Source organism: Onychostruthus taczanowskii, unplaced genomic scaffold (assembly GCF_017590055.1).
Source record: "Onychostruthus taczanowskii isolate IOZ18803 unplaced genomic scaffold, ASM1759005v1 scaffold76, whole genome shotgun sequence".
NCBI classification, from domain to species: Eukaryota; Metazoa; Chordata; class Aves; order Passeriformes; family Passeridae; genus Onychostruthus; species Onychostruthus taczanowskii.
The window spans coordinates 2,342,422-2,360,141 of record NW_024505450.1 but is presented as its reverse complement, the minus strand read 5'-3'; the positions used below and the strand labels follow the sequence as shown (position 1 = coordinate 2,360,141).

The following is a 17,720-nucleotide window of genomic DNA, read 5'->3' as shown; positions in this document are numbered from 1 at the left end:
AGGAAGCCTGGCATTGATACACACCTGGTAATTTTTTGTCATAACACAAGATACCTCTGTTTGTGCTCTCTTCTTTGAACATGTCAGCTCATTTCTCCTCTAAAGAGAATGGAGGGAGGATGTGAAATGAGGCACCTGAAACATCTTCCATGCAACTTCTCTCCAGCTGAAGTGTGCTCATGATGGGGAGTTTCTGCATTGCAAGCAGAATTCATTTGCTATTAATTTATTGAAAATGGCAAAATATTGCTGATCAGGGAGGAGAAGCCTCCATGTGTCTGTTTTTGTTGAATTGCTGTTGACAGCACTCCAGTTTGGTCCTAGCACTCCAATGGTGCATCATGATTTGCTAGCTATTACCTTGACATGTTCAGCAGAATTCCCTGTTACAGCAATTAATAAGTGGACTATTATTGAGCCATATATGTTGGTTATTAAGTGATGAGGTGACTGGATTTCTAGTCGCAAGTGTAACCAGTACAATTTACTGCTCACACTAGTTAATAGCCAAGGTAAGGAGTTTTTAATATTTGCTTGGATAAATAATCTTTTTTTCTTGCCTGGGCAGTATTACCAGACAGCATTTCAGATTGTGGAGTAAAATCATTTGATGACCTGCCCCTTTATGGTCATATACTGGGAAAGAATCTTACCTTAATGAGCAATACTCAGACCAGGGAACCATTTGGGAGTGAGGGGAAGCTGTTCTTGCTGTTGGTTTTTATTGGTGTATAACCAGAGTAAATGCACTGACACAGCAATGATGCTGGAGAGAGGGAAACATTGCTTTTGAATGCTTATAGAATAGTCTTTAATTTCATAGTCTCTTTTCTTACTTATTTTTTAAACCCTTTAAAGTTTTTATCTATTTCAGTAAATAATGGATCAAAACCTAGGAATGAAGCAAGGCTGTTATCAGTGAGAGCTCTGTCTCAGCTGTAGGGTTTGGAAGATGAATTTTGCTGTGGAGAACAAATTAGGAAGGGAAAGAACTCCTGGGACAAGGCAGCTGCCATGGGCTTGGTGCTTTTGGATGCAAGGAGTGAGCCCAAGAGGGTTTGTTCACAATGCTAATGCAAAATGTTTCAAGTAAAATTTGAGCTTACCCTTTATCTGAGTGTCTAGTTTGAGAAATCTAGGGCCTGATTTAGAATGTGTGTTGAGAAGAGGGAGTTTTGACAATGCTGCCAAATTCTAACAGGTCTTTAGAATGAGTGAATTGTCATTTTTCAGAGGATTGTAATGCACAGATTTGGCTGGATAATCATAGGGACAGTGAATGACACATTTCTGTATTTCATACTCCTGCTCAGCAGAACTTGTATGCTTGTATTTCTCAAAGAAAGAGCTGCAGGAATTTCTGTGAGGACAGAATAGCAAATTTCATCCTGAATTTTCTTTTCTAAAAGAAAAAAAAAACAACCTCCGTAATCTGTTTTATTCAAAACCCACACTGCTTTATCTCTGGGTCTGATTTAAGGATCATCTCTGTACCAAACCTCCTCTTGAATATTGAAGTTTAGAAAAGAGAAGGAGGTGAAAATAGGGCGTTATGGAAGGAATTCAGCAGGCTCAGCCGCAGGAGTCCCACCCAGGTACGCCTCCCTGGCACATGGAGAGTGCCATGACCAAAGCTGCAGATGAGATCTGGGAACTGAGCTCAAATGGAGCCCTGGTGGGAGCCCTGGTTACTGAGAATTTCAGACTTTCTGTGCTGGCAGGCACTGACCCCCCAAGAGAACACTGCATTGACCTGAGGCCGTGGAGAAGGCTTCCAAAATGGAATGACAGAGCTGGGATTGTGGCTGTGGAGTTTGAATAGGTGTGATATCACAGGGGGGAAATCTTAGAGTTTGGGGTTTTAGAATACAGTAATAGATATAGAGCAAGATGGAGGTTTTAGGGTGGGTGATCCTTCTTCTTCACCTTCTTCTCCATTTGGGTTTGGGTGGTTTTGTGTATTTGGATAAAAAAAGTCCACATTGGGGGCTACAGGTGGTTGGTTATTGGGTTAAAAGTAAAAATAATTTAGGTGTCATTTCTTAATTGAACAGCTTATCCTTAAAAGGTCTTGTAGAGAGGGAGACACAGCTCCATTTTTAGTTTTCAGAGTGAAGTGCTGTAGAACTCAGAGTTTGTGAGATTGTAACATGGATAAGAACTAACAAACATCTGAGTCTGAACAAGAAATACCATCTCACACATTTAATCCTGACCTTGGCAGAGAAGAAGCAAAGAATGCACATGGTGGTGATCCCATGTGAGGAAGGACCCCCGTCAGGGCTGGGACATCCCTGAAAAAACAGAGATAATGAAAGCAGCTGGAAAAATCCCTGGGGAAAGAAGGAAGAATCCACACTCAAATTTACCAGTCCAGCACATCAGCACTGGGGGATTTCTTGCCTTCTGTTCTTTTGAAGTCTTCAGTGGGTTGTGATTCATGATGCTTTGTGAAGAGGGTTTCACAGCATTAGCTCTGATTTCAGCGGGAAATGCTCATTTCTCTCTAAAGGAGCTGCCAAGTCAGGTACCTGGTGGGATTCAGTGTGACAAAAGCACTTCAGTCTGGAAATTGTAATAAATATTTAGAGCTATTTCTCCAGAGCTCCTTAGTATTGATAAAATGAACAAGTCTAATTAAGGGAATGTTTGTTGAGGCTGTGGTGACTCAGCCACTGGTGCAACAAGCAGAGCAACAGAGACATTTTCCTGCTTGCAAGGTGCTCCTGCTCTGGTTTTGTGGCATGTGTGACTGAGTTGGCACCATTTGGGCTGTCCCTCACCTGTGGACCTCCTGTTGCATCAAAAGCTTTTATCAGCCCTTTTTGAATTCCATTAACCTGCAGCCAGGGTTAAGTAGCAGTTACTTTTGTGACTATTTTGAAAATGTCTAGCTCGTCGTGAACAATTCTCCAGTGGCAGTTTGCTGTGCTCAGATTAGATCATTTTGGTTTGTTATTGAAATAAAAATGAGAATATCACCTGCAGTGCTTGCAGGGGTAGCACTGGTGCTGATCAAGGCATCTGCCCAGCAGCAGAATGTGCTGTGCAGTCCCAGCCCCTGTTGGTCTGAGTTTTGGAGTGAGTGGTAGCTGAACATCGCTCTTGACCTGGATTTCTGGGATAACCAACCCCAGGAGAACAGGCCTATGGAATTTTAGATGGGTGTAATTGGTGGGTTTTATTTTTAAAGGAATGAGACTTCCTTTAAAAATCTCTACAGCTCAGCAGAGAGCACTCTGTGAATTCCTATAGGCTCATTCATGAGTTCCACAGAAATTTGTTGAATTTTGCAGTACTTCACCACAAAAAAATAGTTTATAACCTCAGCTTACTCATTGTGCCATTCTCATTGGCAAGAAAAACCTCTTTTACTGTGAGGGTGGCCAAATATACACAACAATACAAATATATACAAATATATTACAAATATTTACAACAATATAAAACTCTGTGCTGCAGCATTGCGCAGAGGCTGAGGTGATGGTTTACAGAGCCCCTTCAGGGAGGAGAAATTTTATCAAACAGGGGTGGTCTCAGCCATGAACACCCTGCATGGTGCCAGGATCTCAGCCACAAAAGCGTGGCTTCTGCTGCCTTGCTTGGAAAAAGGAAATAATGAAGAAACAGCTCCAAAATGATAAAGGAGAGGGAGTGAAGTGAGGGTCTCCAAAAATGCCTTCTGCTATACCAAGGTAATGTTTTTCAGTCAAACCTCTTCCATAAACCGTCTTCCATTTTTCCTTCTTTTCTGGCATTTCTAATTCTTGGGAAACTACTGAATTTACATGGTTATTGTAAAATTAAGGTTATTGTATTGAATTCTACATGGTTATTGTAACGTTAAGGCAGACTGCTGCTTATCCTCAAATCTGCTGGATTAGGGCTTGCAGGGTTTTCTAACTGTATGAACACAGGTGAAATCTTGATAGTGAAGAAGGTTCCCTGAGCAGAGTCTGTCTGTCAGCAGTGGAATGGAGTCAGCTTTTTGTTACTTGGAGCACTGAAAGTAATTCAATGAAATTAACAGAAAACCCCAATTATATTAAGTTTCTACAGCAGACATTTGGACAGAAAGTGCAGGAAAACAGTAGGTAGCAGAAGGTAGGGGTAGGAGAAGTAGTTAGCACATGGATAATACAAGTTTTTGTCTAAGATGATGTCCTCTACAGAAGATTGCATCTGCCAGCAAGGAAGAATTGAGATAACTGTTCAGAAGCTTGGACCAGCTACTCATTTTTCTTTGCCCTCCCAGGAGCTTGTCCTTGTGTGAAAAAGGTGGACATTGTGCCTTCTCCAGCTGATGTACTGGCCACCACACGTGCTGCTCTGCAGCAGAGCCAAGTCCACCTTTCTGTGAAGACCTGAGATTACCAAATACATTTTTCCCCCAAAAGCAGGGGAGAGGCACTAGAGATTTTCCGGGAAGGTATGAGTCAAATAGAAAAAGCAAGGTTTCCACTAAGTGGATACACCTGTGGGAAATAGGCTTTGCAGGTGTGACCAGATTGTGCAGAATTTTCTATAAACAGCATTATAAATTACAGTTTGAATTTAGATGTCTCTGTTGTAGCTGTGAGAAATCAGGAACCTTTGGCACAAAAAATCCTGAAGCACTAGATTGTTCCATTAAAATCTGTGGGCATCCTAAATTAAGCAGGTCAGCTCATTTCAGACTTAAATTTATAACAACACACCTGAAAGCCTTTGCAGATTTGGAGGTCACCCACAAAACAAAACCGACACAGAGTGTGGAACTTAAAAATCACAGAATCAGTACAGCAGCTAAGCTTGAAAACCAGGGTACCATGACAGGGATTTTGAATGTGGAGCGGGTTGGAGGTGCATTTTCAGAACTACTGAAGTGAAACAGAGATCTGAAACTGGCCATATCTGATTTTATTATTATGGGCTCAACTTTCATCTGTGATTAGACCAAAGAAAGGTAGAGTTTTATAGTACACCTCCAAACATGATCAGGGTTTGCATTCAAATTCATCCCTTCAACACCCCTCCTAATGGTTTAATTCAACTCACCTTGCATCCTGTGCAGTTCCGTGGAGGAAAGATCTGGCCTCACAGCTTCATTTTCACCATCCATACACATAGAGGAATTATTCCACAGGGTTTCTAATTTACACTGGAAATATCCCTGTGTGGTTTGGCTGAGACCATTAGAAAGAAAGGTAGTGAAAAATTAAGTCTGAAATGAGCTGACCTGCTTAACTCGGAAACATTAGATTTATAAGCTCTGACAATGGAACAGTTAAATAAGACAGTTTATTGTGTCAATCATTAATGAACTGTTTCCTAATGATTTCAGCGTGGGTCATTACAGGGTGATCCAGCAGCACATAAAAACTATCGTCAGCCAAACTGAGCAGGGAGGGCAGTAGATGTTACTGCTGCCTTGCAGAAAACGCTTCACAGCACGCTGGCTCTGCTCAGCGCAGGCATTTTGTGATGCTGCTCACAGGGTTGTGCCCACAGCTCCTTCCAGCCTGCCCTGAAAGGGTCCAAAGGTTTAGCTGAAGGTACAGTGCAGAAATGTGACAGATTAATTGGCACGTGAAGCACCTGTGTTCAGAGTTTTTTTTGTTGTTTTGCGTCTGCCTGAAGTCGCCGTTTGCAGCGGCAGCGTGAGCTTACACGGACAGACTGTCCTGCTCTGGGTGCTCTCCTCCACACATCAGTGGTCTGCTGGATCAAAATCTAATCTTTATTGCTGCAACCCTGGTTGCTGAGGATTTCAGACTTTCTGTGCTGGCAGGCACTGACCCCCCAAGAGAACACTGCATTGACCTGAGGCTGTGGAGAAGGCTTCCAAAATGGAATGACAGAACTGGGATTGTGGCTGTGGAGGTTGAATAAACGTGTGTAATACCCCAGGGTGGAAAACTCAGAGTTTAAGTGTTTAGAATACAGTAATATATATAAAGCAAGATGGAGGTTTTAGGGTCCTTCTTCTTCACCTTTTTCTCCATGGTTTTGGGTGGTTTAAAGCAATTGATAAAAAAGTCCACACTGGGGGGCACGGGTGGTTGGTTATTGGGTTAAAAGTAAAAATAATTTAGGTGTCATTTCTTAATTGGACAGCTTATCCTTCAAAGGCCTTGTAGAGAGAGAGAGAGAGAGATAAGGCTCTATTTTGTAGCTTGGTAAAGTGCTGTAGAACTCATGGTTTGTGAGACTGTAACATGGATAAGAACTAACAAACATCTGAGTCTGAACAAGAAATACCATCTCACACATTTAATCTTGACCTTGGCAGAGAAGAAGCAAAGAATGCACATTTACTGATCCAGCACACTTGGCCTGGTTGGAGGTCTGCATTTTCATTGTCCTTTTCCTTGGCTTCCATTTCTCTTTCTGCCCTGCTGTTGTCCTTTGGACGTCAAGTGGTATCAAGGGTTTTGCAGCCTGCAGGTCTCCCAGGGGCAGGGAAGGAACCTCCCTCTGGTATCTTGCTTCCTGGTTTGACTTTCCTCAAGAGCCAAATGCTTTTTGACAAGATAAAATATGTCAGCTGTAACTCTTAAATCAACTGAAACATCAAATCAGTTGGTATTCATGAGCAAAATTACATGAATGGGCAGAAGAACTCCAGCAGATGACAGAGAAAACATGAAATAATGTTGGCCATCACATGCAATCCTGCAGCCTAATCAGGATGCCCTTTTCAAGCTGCACCAAGAACTTCTCCAGCTAGACTTATTTTGAAAGGGCCTCATAATTCTGTGGTGGATAAGGCAACATAATACCTAAGATTCATCAGGGTTTTACCTTGTGTATATCTGAAAGGTTGCAATATATTAGAAATAAAATTCAGCTAAAGTCTGCCAGTGAGAGGTGATGGCATTATTACTGGCCAGGACTGATTACCCTGCAGCCAGGCACAGTGTGGATGTCTTGTCACAGCCTTGTCACTCTCTATCTCTTACAAACACATTCCTCTGCTGCCACAGCCCCACTGTGAGTTAGACCTGGCTGTCCCAGTCAATCTGCTGACTGGGTAAATATCCCTTGGACTCCCAAGCTGAGACCATCACCATAACTCTCCTTTTTCCCATTTCCCCCCCTCATTAGCTACTGTGCTGCTTCAGTTTCAGTCAGAGCTGGCTGAGTCACACCTGTCACTTGTGATTTACTTGTTCCAAACCCGAGGTGAACTGTGAGCAGCAGGACAACTCGACTGGCAGGGCTGGGGGAAGAAGCATGGAAACTTTCAGTACTCTCAACAAAACGTTCTCTGGGAAGACTGGTCTAACTTGTTAACTGTTTCATGCAGCCCAAAATTACATTTTCCCCAGGTGATCCACATGTTATTTCACAGTATTTGCTGACTTAAGTGTGAGTGTGGGGATGAGGGCAATCCCTTTAGAGCTTCCATAGGGCTTGAGAAATCCTTGGCTGTACTTGTCTGTCTTTGCCTAGTGGTGGAAAATCTTTTTTCACCACAGCTACATTTGGGTTGATATCTTCTGGGAGTGAATCAGTACAAAACCCCAAATCTCCTTCTCCAGGGTATGTAAAAGTGGTGATTGTTTCTCACTTTGTTGGTGTGAAATGTCCTATAGACACTGCAATCTGAATCAGTCTCGGTTACTCTGAGAGCTTAGCAGAGGATGTAGCAGTTACTCCTTACTGACAAAGGAAATCCTGATTTAATAATTAAATATTACTTGTAATATCCCTACCCATTGGTAGATACATTTATATGTTGATGCCAACTGTTTTTAGATTTTATTATAAGTAAAATAAATTGCAAGGAAATCTGATGCATATAAATGAGAAATGGAAAAATATGGCACATAAATTAGTGTTGTGCTGGAAGAGTAAGGAACTCCTAAGAAATTCTGTGCTGCAAATGCTTTATATAAAATTAAAAATCCAGTGTTGGAAGTGGAACAGGAAAAATGGATCAAACTTGGCCCTGCAAAATGAAGCTGAGCTGTGTTTAGTAATCCCACAAAACCAGACTATAAGAACAGTGTGTTCTAGTCTTAGCTTAGGTTATTGCTTCTATTTAAATACTTGTTGTACCATGGAATAGTGTAGCTGAACAAGTTTCCTGGCCTTATTTTGTGTTTTATTTTATACATGTATGTATTTGTTTTCAGTGTGGTCTTGCTGAGTGTGTCCCAGTCCTTGGAGACAGTGCATCCATTCAAAGCATTTCCTGAGTCCTAAACTTTGTCTAGGTAGGAAAAAATATTGTTGTGTCCTGTCTACTGCTTTTTTGGGGGGGATTAGCTTCACTAAAGATCCTCTGCCATTGGAAGAACGATCTCCAACACTTGCTGTTCTCATAGCTCACGAGCTGACAGGAGCAGTGCATCTTCTGGAGGTTAACTCAGAAGTTATCAGGAAACAGCATCTGGCTGGGATAGGCAGAGCCTGTTAAATCAGCCCTGCAGACACTCCACAGCATGAAAAAAATACAGATAGTGTGTGTGGAGGAAAAAAAATTAAATAAATTTGAATGTAATAGAGAGGGAGCCAGCAGAGCTGCTGTAAGATCTGGGCTGTGAAGAAGAACATGAAGTTGCAGATTTATTTCTGTTTGGACAGTGTGACAAATTCACTGGATTCTCTGGACAAAAACCCCAGAACTTCTCCTGCTGCCAGCATATGATGAGAAAGGTGCATTCATTATTATTATTATTATTTTTATTATGTCTGAGAGGGCATTACAAAATGCTGCTTCTGCACTTGTTGCCTGTAACAGTAATTTGGATAATGTAGAGAGGTTGGAAGAACGAGTCAGTGTTTGGTAACAGAACAAGCATTTTATTTATTGCTCCCAACTCCTGAGCCCTTCCACAGCTCACTTTCATCTTAGAGATGCATCTCCTGTGCTGTGACTAACAGGTTTCTCCATCCCACTGTGGATACGTGCCAGTGCACCACAGAATGCAGATTTCTGGCTGGATGGTGATTATGTTCTAGCCTGGGGACAGAAACAGAGCTATAAGTCCTTTGGGGAGGGCTGACAAAATGTAACCAATATCTAATCTTTGCATTACACAGCTGCTGATGGAGCTCTAGTGACACATCTACCAACTCACTTGCTGTTGCCTGTTAGGCAGCTTCCCACTCACCAGCTACCCTAGGTGTTAATCTGTACTCCTGGGAAGCAGTAAAGTCTCTGATAGCACAACTTTTTGCCTTTAAAGCCTTCTCTTGCTGCAGATTTTTTTCCCCCTGCACTGAATAGACGAATACAAATTTGTTCTACCTATTACCATGGTACTGTTCAGTGATGTACATACAGTTGCTAATTTTCAGACAATATTTGCCAATAGGGAGGCTTTGTGAGTAGAAGGGCAGCCAAAACCAGCTCAGTGGTGTCATAAAACTTCCAGGATTCACTGGCTTTGCTTCCTTACTTACCACTTTGAAGTGATGCCTTGCAAGTGTTGTGGCAGAAAGGCTGAGAGCAAGGGTGAATTATGGTTCCTTCTCTGTCTGAAGAGGAGCATCCTGCTGCACAACTGATCTTAGGGTTGGTGGGGTGGGTCCAGACTCATTTCTTTTCATTGCCTAGGCTGGCTTGTGCTGAAAGGGCTGAAAATGCAAAGCTCTTCCCCCAGAATGGCTTCCTCTATAAAAATTCTTCCTTAGCCATGGGAAGAAGACATGAAAATCTGCATCTTCTTGACAGGGATGTTGACTCCATCTCTTGGTAACAGCAAGTCAGTAAAATGTAACAATTCAGTAAAAATGACATAGCAACAAACCCTCCAAAATAGCCATTTCAGGGTTGCTTTGAAAATGAAATCCAAAAAGGGTTTGTTTTCTTTACTTATTCAGTATTTATTTGTTTAAGGCCATAAAATAAATCATTGCAATGCTGGTTGGATCTTGCGTGCTGCAAAATGAATCCTTTTGTGTCTTCCAATACTAAATTATTACTCCCTTTCATCCAGAGCATGGAATATTGTTGCCTCAGTCACAGCATCAAAAGTTCAACTAAAAACTGGCTTCTACAATTTCCGTGTGTTGCAGTTTCTATACCCTTTGGTTAAAAACCAGTGAGATTCATTATGGGAAGACCACTTCAAAGACCAAATTTACATTTTTTGACGATAGAAATGTTCTGAGCACAGATCTAGGCTGTTAATCCCATCAGGACAGACCTCCTATAACCTCCTGCAAATTTTAGATGCTTTGGGCAGACTCTTTTTTGGCTGATGGGAGCTTTGACTGTTTGCAGTGGATTTATACCAGCAGCTCTAAAGCTGTGTGTGATGAGAGTGAATTTCCTATAAGATGTGTTTACTTTGTGCCTTATTCAGTACCATGAACTGTTTTCCAGGGAACTGCATGGAAGTGTTTGCTGTACGAACTGATCATCTGGGCCACTCTGGCAAACAGAAACCTTCTGGAATAAACAGATCACTGTCTGAGTTTTGTGCTGCTGAATTTTTATGCATCAGTGTTTCTACAGTAACTTTGAAAACTAATTATTTTACAGATTTAGGATTTTTTTTTTTTGCCTCTCGTTTGGCGTGTCTCCCTAGCACAGCCCTGGTTGGAGAGGTCTCTAATCCACCAGGCAGTTAGCTTAGCTGGCAGAACCCTCTCCTAATAAACACCCAGTCCCCTCAGAAATACCTCACTGTACCCTTAGGTACAGGTTTGCCATGAGGATGTATGCAAACCCCTTTATTCACCCCTGTATACAGTAATAAGTGTGTAATCTGAGACACGTGCCAAGGAATGGCAATATTGGTGTGCTGTTACAGTGCACGTGCGAGGAAATTGTGTCTCTTCTGAGTGGGATACTCATTTAAGCGTAGCTCTTTTCTTTCAGGTTTCCTGGGTTTTCTCCATTTTATGGAAGCACTTGTATACATTTTATATTAATCTGTGTATTTAATGCACACTAACATTTAATACTTAAAAGCATGGCATTTCACTGAATTTCTGTAAATATTAAAATAATTCAAATGAGACCACTGCCTCTCACATGGTCAGTCTTTACACTTACTGCAAGTGGGGCAAAAAACATGAAGAGATTAAATACTGTCCAGAGGCTCACACAAGGAATTATTGTCCAAAGCTGAGTCCAAAATCCATTTCAGATTTGCAGGAATCTCTCACGCAATTCCCTTGGGTGCTGAGAATACAGGATACACAAAATGAGAGTACCTTTGATCTCTCGATTTAACTACTACACACTTAATTAAAGCCTGTTTGTATTTCATAGAAAAGGTATCAGAGTTTTGATTTATGAGTCTTGGATTTGTAGGAGCTGGTGTAACAGGACAAGGTTTTATATTTGCAGAGGCGGTTGCAGTACTGAAGCCTTCTGTGACTTTGATGCAGGAAAGTGAATTTCTAAGACAGTTAAAACACACCTTTTGAAGTGGAATATAATTGCAGCATGTGCACTTTTAGCTGGCAACATGCAGGTGAATATCTGCTTGCTCTGACTAGCAAAATGCAAGCCAAGCTGCTGCCCTGAAAATCTTCATCTCACAGCCTGAGGGGAAAATCTGAGTCTCTTCACATTCTGATTTAGCTTGTATTTTGCTAATGAATGTTTTAATAGTGTTTTTTTGTTGTTGTTGTGGTTTTTTTTGTTTGTTTTTTTTTTTTGTTTGTTTGTTTTTTTGGGGGTTTTTTTTGTTTTGGTTTTTTTTTTTTTGTGTGTTATGTCTGTGTATTTTGTGAAAGTGTCTACTTCCCTCTGAGAAAGACTAGGAGTTTTTTTAAGATTTTCTCACATGCTCTGTCACCTGCTTTTTTAAGGCGCATTCAATTCAGTCCTTTCCATTAATAACAAATCCATCACGTAGTGTCAGAGAGCACTCTAGTTGTTTTTCAGCTTGCTAGTTTAATTCTAAATCTTTCTTCTTTTTTCACTGTTGTCCACCCAGTGAGGTTGGCTTTAGGGCTTTACTGTCGTGGTGTGTGCAGGAAGTGTTACTCCAGCTTGTGCTCCAAAATGATTTAGATAAAATGTGTGGGTGCATAATTTCTGATCCCACTGCACCAGTTCTTTTCTCACACTTTCCCTGCCTGCACACACCACCCGTGTGCTTCTTCTGGCCTGCCTGTCCCACCTGCTTTCCCCTTGCCCTTTGCCTGGGCACAGCCTCTTTCCCTGGGAATAGGAAAGGGACCACAACCTCACTGGCCATGCCATCAGTGCTGCTCGAGTCCTGCAGCCAGGACTGGCTCCAAAGGAATCCCTCTTTGCTCTTCTTCTAGACATTTAAATAAATTCCAAAGAGAAATCAGAAATTCTTCTCTGAAAATTAATACTTTCGAAGCAAGGCAACCACAAGTGACAGCATCATTAAAGTGCTAAATGATTGCAGCAGGACACAATGCACTTGCTTCCATGACGAATCTGTACTTCTTTAAGTGATTATGAGACAACATTGAAGTGGACAGGTCTTTTCTTGGCAAGCTTTGACCCTCAGTGGATTTACACTGATTTGTGACAGATAAAATCTGGCCAGTTTAACCTAGAGGGATTGACTAATACAGCAGCTTTGATCCTACCTCTCCTGATTTCAGTGGGTGGAGCAGAGGAAGCTGTATATTCAATTAAAAAAATTAAATCTCATCTGGTGGCTTCAAGACAACTATAAACAAATGGGTACACTGATTAAAATTAAACTAATGCATATATAAAGTATTAGTAAGTCTGAATAGCTACTCACATTCTCACATATTCCAAATATGCTGTGGGCTTGCCTTATACTTGTTTACTTCACAAACACTTTGTGGTGATACTGAAATGAAAGAATTGCTTGGACACGTGAAAGTCTTTTAAAGGGAGGGACACCAATCACACCTCCTGGTTTAAGGCTGAGTATGGGTATGAAAAATGAATCACACACATCAAGTCAGACTGCTCCAGGAAAGCACTGATTGCTGTAACTGTGGGCAAGCCAGAAACATGGCACATCAAAACCCACTCTGGAAATTAATAGCGTTTCCTAAAAATATGCCATTTGTCTCACTTTCTTCTGCAAAGAAATCATCTCTTACCCATGAATATTTCTGCTAAATGAGATATTTGTTGCATTCAACAGAAACAAAGGAAAATACAAACACTAATGGTTTTTGAATCACTTGACTTAGCTATTTTTAACCCCTTGCAATCAATAGCTGATTTTCCCCTAATTCAGCAGAAATGTTTACAACCTTCCCATGTAGCACCAATTTCACTGCAAAATCTGTGGAGCATATTGCTCTCCATATTTACAATTTTAAGGCTTTTTTTCCCCTTTTTTTCCCAAGGGATGCAAATCCTAGGATCATTTTCAATAAGCCTTTTGGTGTTTTGTAATTCATAGACTAAGAATGAAAAATTTTTTCTTTGCTCTCTGTACAGATGTGGATAAATGTGAGTTTGTATATCCTTCCCTGTGCCTTTTTCTTACTAGGGCTTAGGGTTTGTACATGTTCTGCTGATGCTTTTGTCCATAAAATGTATGCAAAACTTCTGATGGGGGTAAAAGGATGGAGGAAAAAAGATCATCTCACAGACTCTTTTTTCTGTGTAATGATCTTTGTGCTTTTTAAACTCCCCTTGTTGGTGCCACTACTGCAATGGGGCTGATGAAGGGATATAAACAGGACCTATAAGTGTTTATAGATGAGATGTTTTATTGGGAACAACTTGCTGAGCTGACAGAATTCCTGTTTCAGATGCACAAAACTTTCTGCATCTTTTAGATGTGAAAGAAGAACAGCAGCTTGCAAAGCTAGATGCATGAACACAGGTGCTCAGAGTATAGTTAGACAGGTATGAATTAGAACATCTTGGAGGACCTTACAAGAGAGAGAAGGAGGTGGATTGCTCTTTAAGACATGACAAATGTACAGGGTTTGAGTCCTTTCAGTTTCCTGATACCATGTCCTTAACAGATAAGTTATAAAGTCTATTTACATTTTCTTGTCTTCTTTTTCTTTAAAAGACAGTATAGAAAATGAATATTTAGCATCTGTTTTGGACTCTGACACCCCAAGAGCAATAGACTTGGAAAAATCAGTTTCTTGGGATTCCAACTTTATATCCAAAAGCAGCCAGGAAGGAATGGATGAATTTTGGCATTAATTTTCCTGTACCTCAGATTCTTGATGTGAAAACTTTTTTTTTTTTTTTTCCATTTTGGGAATGGCTGAGACATTTTTGTTAGGGACAGCATCCTCAGTGATAAACAGGAAACAGGAAATCATGACTGAAACATGGTGCGGGCAGCAAATATGGCAAATGTATGGTGTGAAGGGAATGATTAAAAAAAAACATGAACTGACATCTTAATTCCTGATTGCTATCCAGTTCCTCTGCTGAATGAGGCAAGGATTTGGAGGAAAGGGTCTGCAATCAGAGGCTGTTGTAAGAGGAGCGTTTTCTAATTTTGGAACACTTGACTTTCCAATTTGAGTAACGTTTATAACATCAGGTTTCAGTTTTTGATTAAATGGGATATTCAGCACTGTTGTACAATATCTTTGTCATGCCAGTAGAAATACCAGAAAGGGAGAACATGGCACTGAGCTGCTCAGACCCAGGGCTCTGTGTGAACACTCAGCCTTTGGTGTTGCGTGTTTTGTCCTCTGACTTGCTGTGAGACCCTGGAGAAGTCACCCTGCCACCTGTGTCAGATCCTGCACAGCAAATAACAGAACTTTGCAATGGTAGTTCATACTTTGAAATATCACTTGATGAAAGGGTCAGCTTGGTGTTGCATGTAGAGGAATATGCTGCTGGATTAACCTCTGCTTCATTTTGCACACAACATGGTTATTGAGTTCACTATGCCGTGATTTTCTTCGTGAGTTACCACTACAGGATGTGTAAAAAAGAAAGGAACATTTATGTATGAATTATGGAACTATTTCTGTTAGGATACTGGAGTTTCACTCTTTTTTTTTGCGTACCTTAAATGTCACTGGTTTTGTTGTTTATGAGGATCACAATACATTTTCGGTGTATTTATCAGCGAATTTTTTTTTTAAATACTGAAACAAGGTCTCTTGCTGCTGTGTTCTAAAGCTGGGATTGCAAGTTCAGTGTTTGACTGGAGAGGTTCCTTTGCCACAAAGTGCCTTGCTCTCCTTCAGGCTTCCTATATATTAAAATTATTGCCAGATAACATCAGATATATTGTGAGAAGCTATTCAGAATTACTAATACTTTATATATCTATTAATTTCATTTTAATCAGTGTAGCCATTTCATTTGTTTATAAGTGTCTTGAAGCCACCAGATGAGATTTAAAATCAATTTTTTATCAGTGAGGGGAAGGCTGTTGTTAGCAATCTGCTGTGTTTCAGAGTCACGGGTTTTCCACAGAAAACCTGCCTTTGTGTGGCCTCTGAGTCTGTCAGGCCAGTAAATAAGAGGTAATCAAGGAAAATCTCTAAAGTTCATCTTGTTTTGACCTAATTGGCTGTCCATTTATAAGATAACTGGGGAAGGATGATGTGATAATAAATTACTCACTTGAGTTTCTTACACACCATCAGTCTTCCTTCATGCTGATCTTGCTGATGGTTGTAGGTGAAAAACCATGGGTGATGATGAGACAGATGGGGAGACTGTGAGGTGCTCAAAAGAATCCATATTTATTGTGGAATACCTATGGTGGTATACTATTTTAGGAAGGCTACAATGATCGGGTTAATCATCACATAAACAAACTTACACATATTACAACATCTCTTGCTTGAAGTTTGATTTAATTTTCTTTTTCCGGTAAGTCAGTCTGATTGAATCTTCTTGCAGTCTTGATTTAATCCTCAAAATTCTGTTTGCTCTTGCCTAGGCATCCTGTTATCAAATCTCTTATGCTAACCAGGTCCAAAGTCCGTCATTTGTCTTGTGTGTCCCAGTAAAACACCTCCTAGAAAGCTCCCACTTGTTTGGCATTTCCTTGCCTTTTCAGGATTTGTGTTGGGCGAGCTCAAGAGAAATGTGTTATGGAATATTGTGTAATGGATATCACAGTGCAAACTGTAAATCTGGAGAAGGTGTTTTCATGGTGCTCTGTTACAGGGAGGGCTGGTGAGGTTGGTGTGAGAGTGGGGGTGTCTGGGGGCAGAAGGGATGGCAGAAAAAAGGGGCTGGAATGAAACATGTCTCAGGACACACTCAGTGAGGAAGGATTTACCCAGATTGAAACAAAGGATGTGCTGCAAACAGGGAGTCACTGAGCTCTTCGTCAAAAGGTCTTCATCACACTCCTCTGGGCACATGTGGGTGTCGAATTTTATCTTCATTTTCTGCCTTGGTCAGGGTCGGGATTAAATTGCGAGACGATATTTCGTGTTTGGACTCAGATGTTCATTAATTACTATGTACGTCACAGTCTCACAAACCATGAGTTCTATAGCACTTCACTCACAAGCTACAAAATGGCCCCATATCTATCTCAACAAGGCCTTTTAAGGATGAACTGTCCAGTTAAGAAATGACACCTAAATTATTTTTACTTTTAACCCAATAACCAACCACCCGTGCCCCCAATGTGGATTTTTTTATCCAATTACACAAAACCACCCAAACCCATGGAGAAGAAGGTGAAGAAAAAGGCCCACCCACCCTAAAACCTCCATCTTGCTTTATGTATATTACTATATTCTAAAACCTTCAACTCTATGTGATATTACACACCTCTAACTTATCAGAAACTCTATGTGATATTATACACACTAAACTTAACTCTGTGATGTTACACTACACACTTCTATTCAAACTCCACAGCCACAATCCCAGCTCTGTCATTCCATTTTGGAAGCCTTCTCCATGGCCTCAGGTCAATGCAATGTTTTCTTGGGGGTCAGTGCCTGCCAGCACAGAAAGTCTGAAATTCTCAGCAACATGTGGGAGTGTGGGTTGGAGGATGTGAGTGAAAGGAGTTTTGTTTTAAGATACAACCATCTTGCAGTCAGGCTGCCCCGCAGCCTCGTGGGCAGCTGTGCCAGGCTGTGGTGGCTGAGCCTGGTCCCTGTGTTTGTGGTGTCCCTGAGGTGCCAGCACAGCTGGGAGAGCACGGCATTTGTCACATCTGGGGCTGTGTCCTGGAGAAAGAATTATTGGGAGTGGATGTGAGAGGGAGTGTTCCAAAGGTTTGGCAGGGGTTCAGCAGTGGGTGTGAGTCACTGTTCCAGCATTTTGTAAGTATTTTTAGCATTTACTCCTTATCTTTTCTCATTCTACGACAAAGAAACGCACTCAGCTCCAGCTGTCCCTTTTGCCTTCAGCAGAGCTGCTGTGGAGAGGTGGGGTCTTGGGAATGGGACCTGTCTGGTCTCTGTGTTTGGGAGAGGAGGGCAGTGACCACTCCTCAGCCCCACAGCTCTTCAGTTCCTCTGTGCTGCTCAGAAAAACCTTTGAGATCTTTTCCACCTCTCTCCAACCATCACATGGAAACGTGAGGTGCAGCTGCTGAAGGACCAAGCTGTAGTTCCTCCAGAGTTCCTGGGAGTCAGGCTGGAGGAACGAGCTGAAGTGCCTGAAAAGAGCTGGTGTGGTCCATGTGTGGTTCTTTTGAAGGAAGGAGAATCAGGGCAATCTCCAGCATCACAGAGATTTAAGAATTTTCATCCTCACCTCTCTGGAGGCAAGAAGACCTGCTCTGTTGAAGTGTAGCCCAGGAATAAAAGGGTTATAATAATAACCTAGGGTTATTCTGAAGTCAAATCACCATTCCGCCTCACCTCACTTCTGAAGTTTTTATAACTTTCTATAA

The 17,720-nt window shown here is 41.3% G+C and overlaps 1 protein-coding gene across 1 annotated transcript in view; it reads left to right on the top strand.

Annotated features, from left to right (window-relative positions):
- Positions 1 to 1,552: 1,552 nt before the first annotated feature.
- The window catches only part of KIAA1549L (KIAA1549 like), a 106,044-nt gene continuing 89,876 nt past the window's right edge, over positions 1,553 to 17,720 (top strand). The window contains exon 1 of the mRNA XM_041423250.1: positions 1,553 to 1,595. Coding sequence (XP_041279184.1) covers positions 1,553 to 1,595 — 43 coding nt within the window. The remainder of the gene's footprint in view (positions 1,596 to 17,720) is intronic.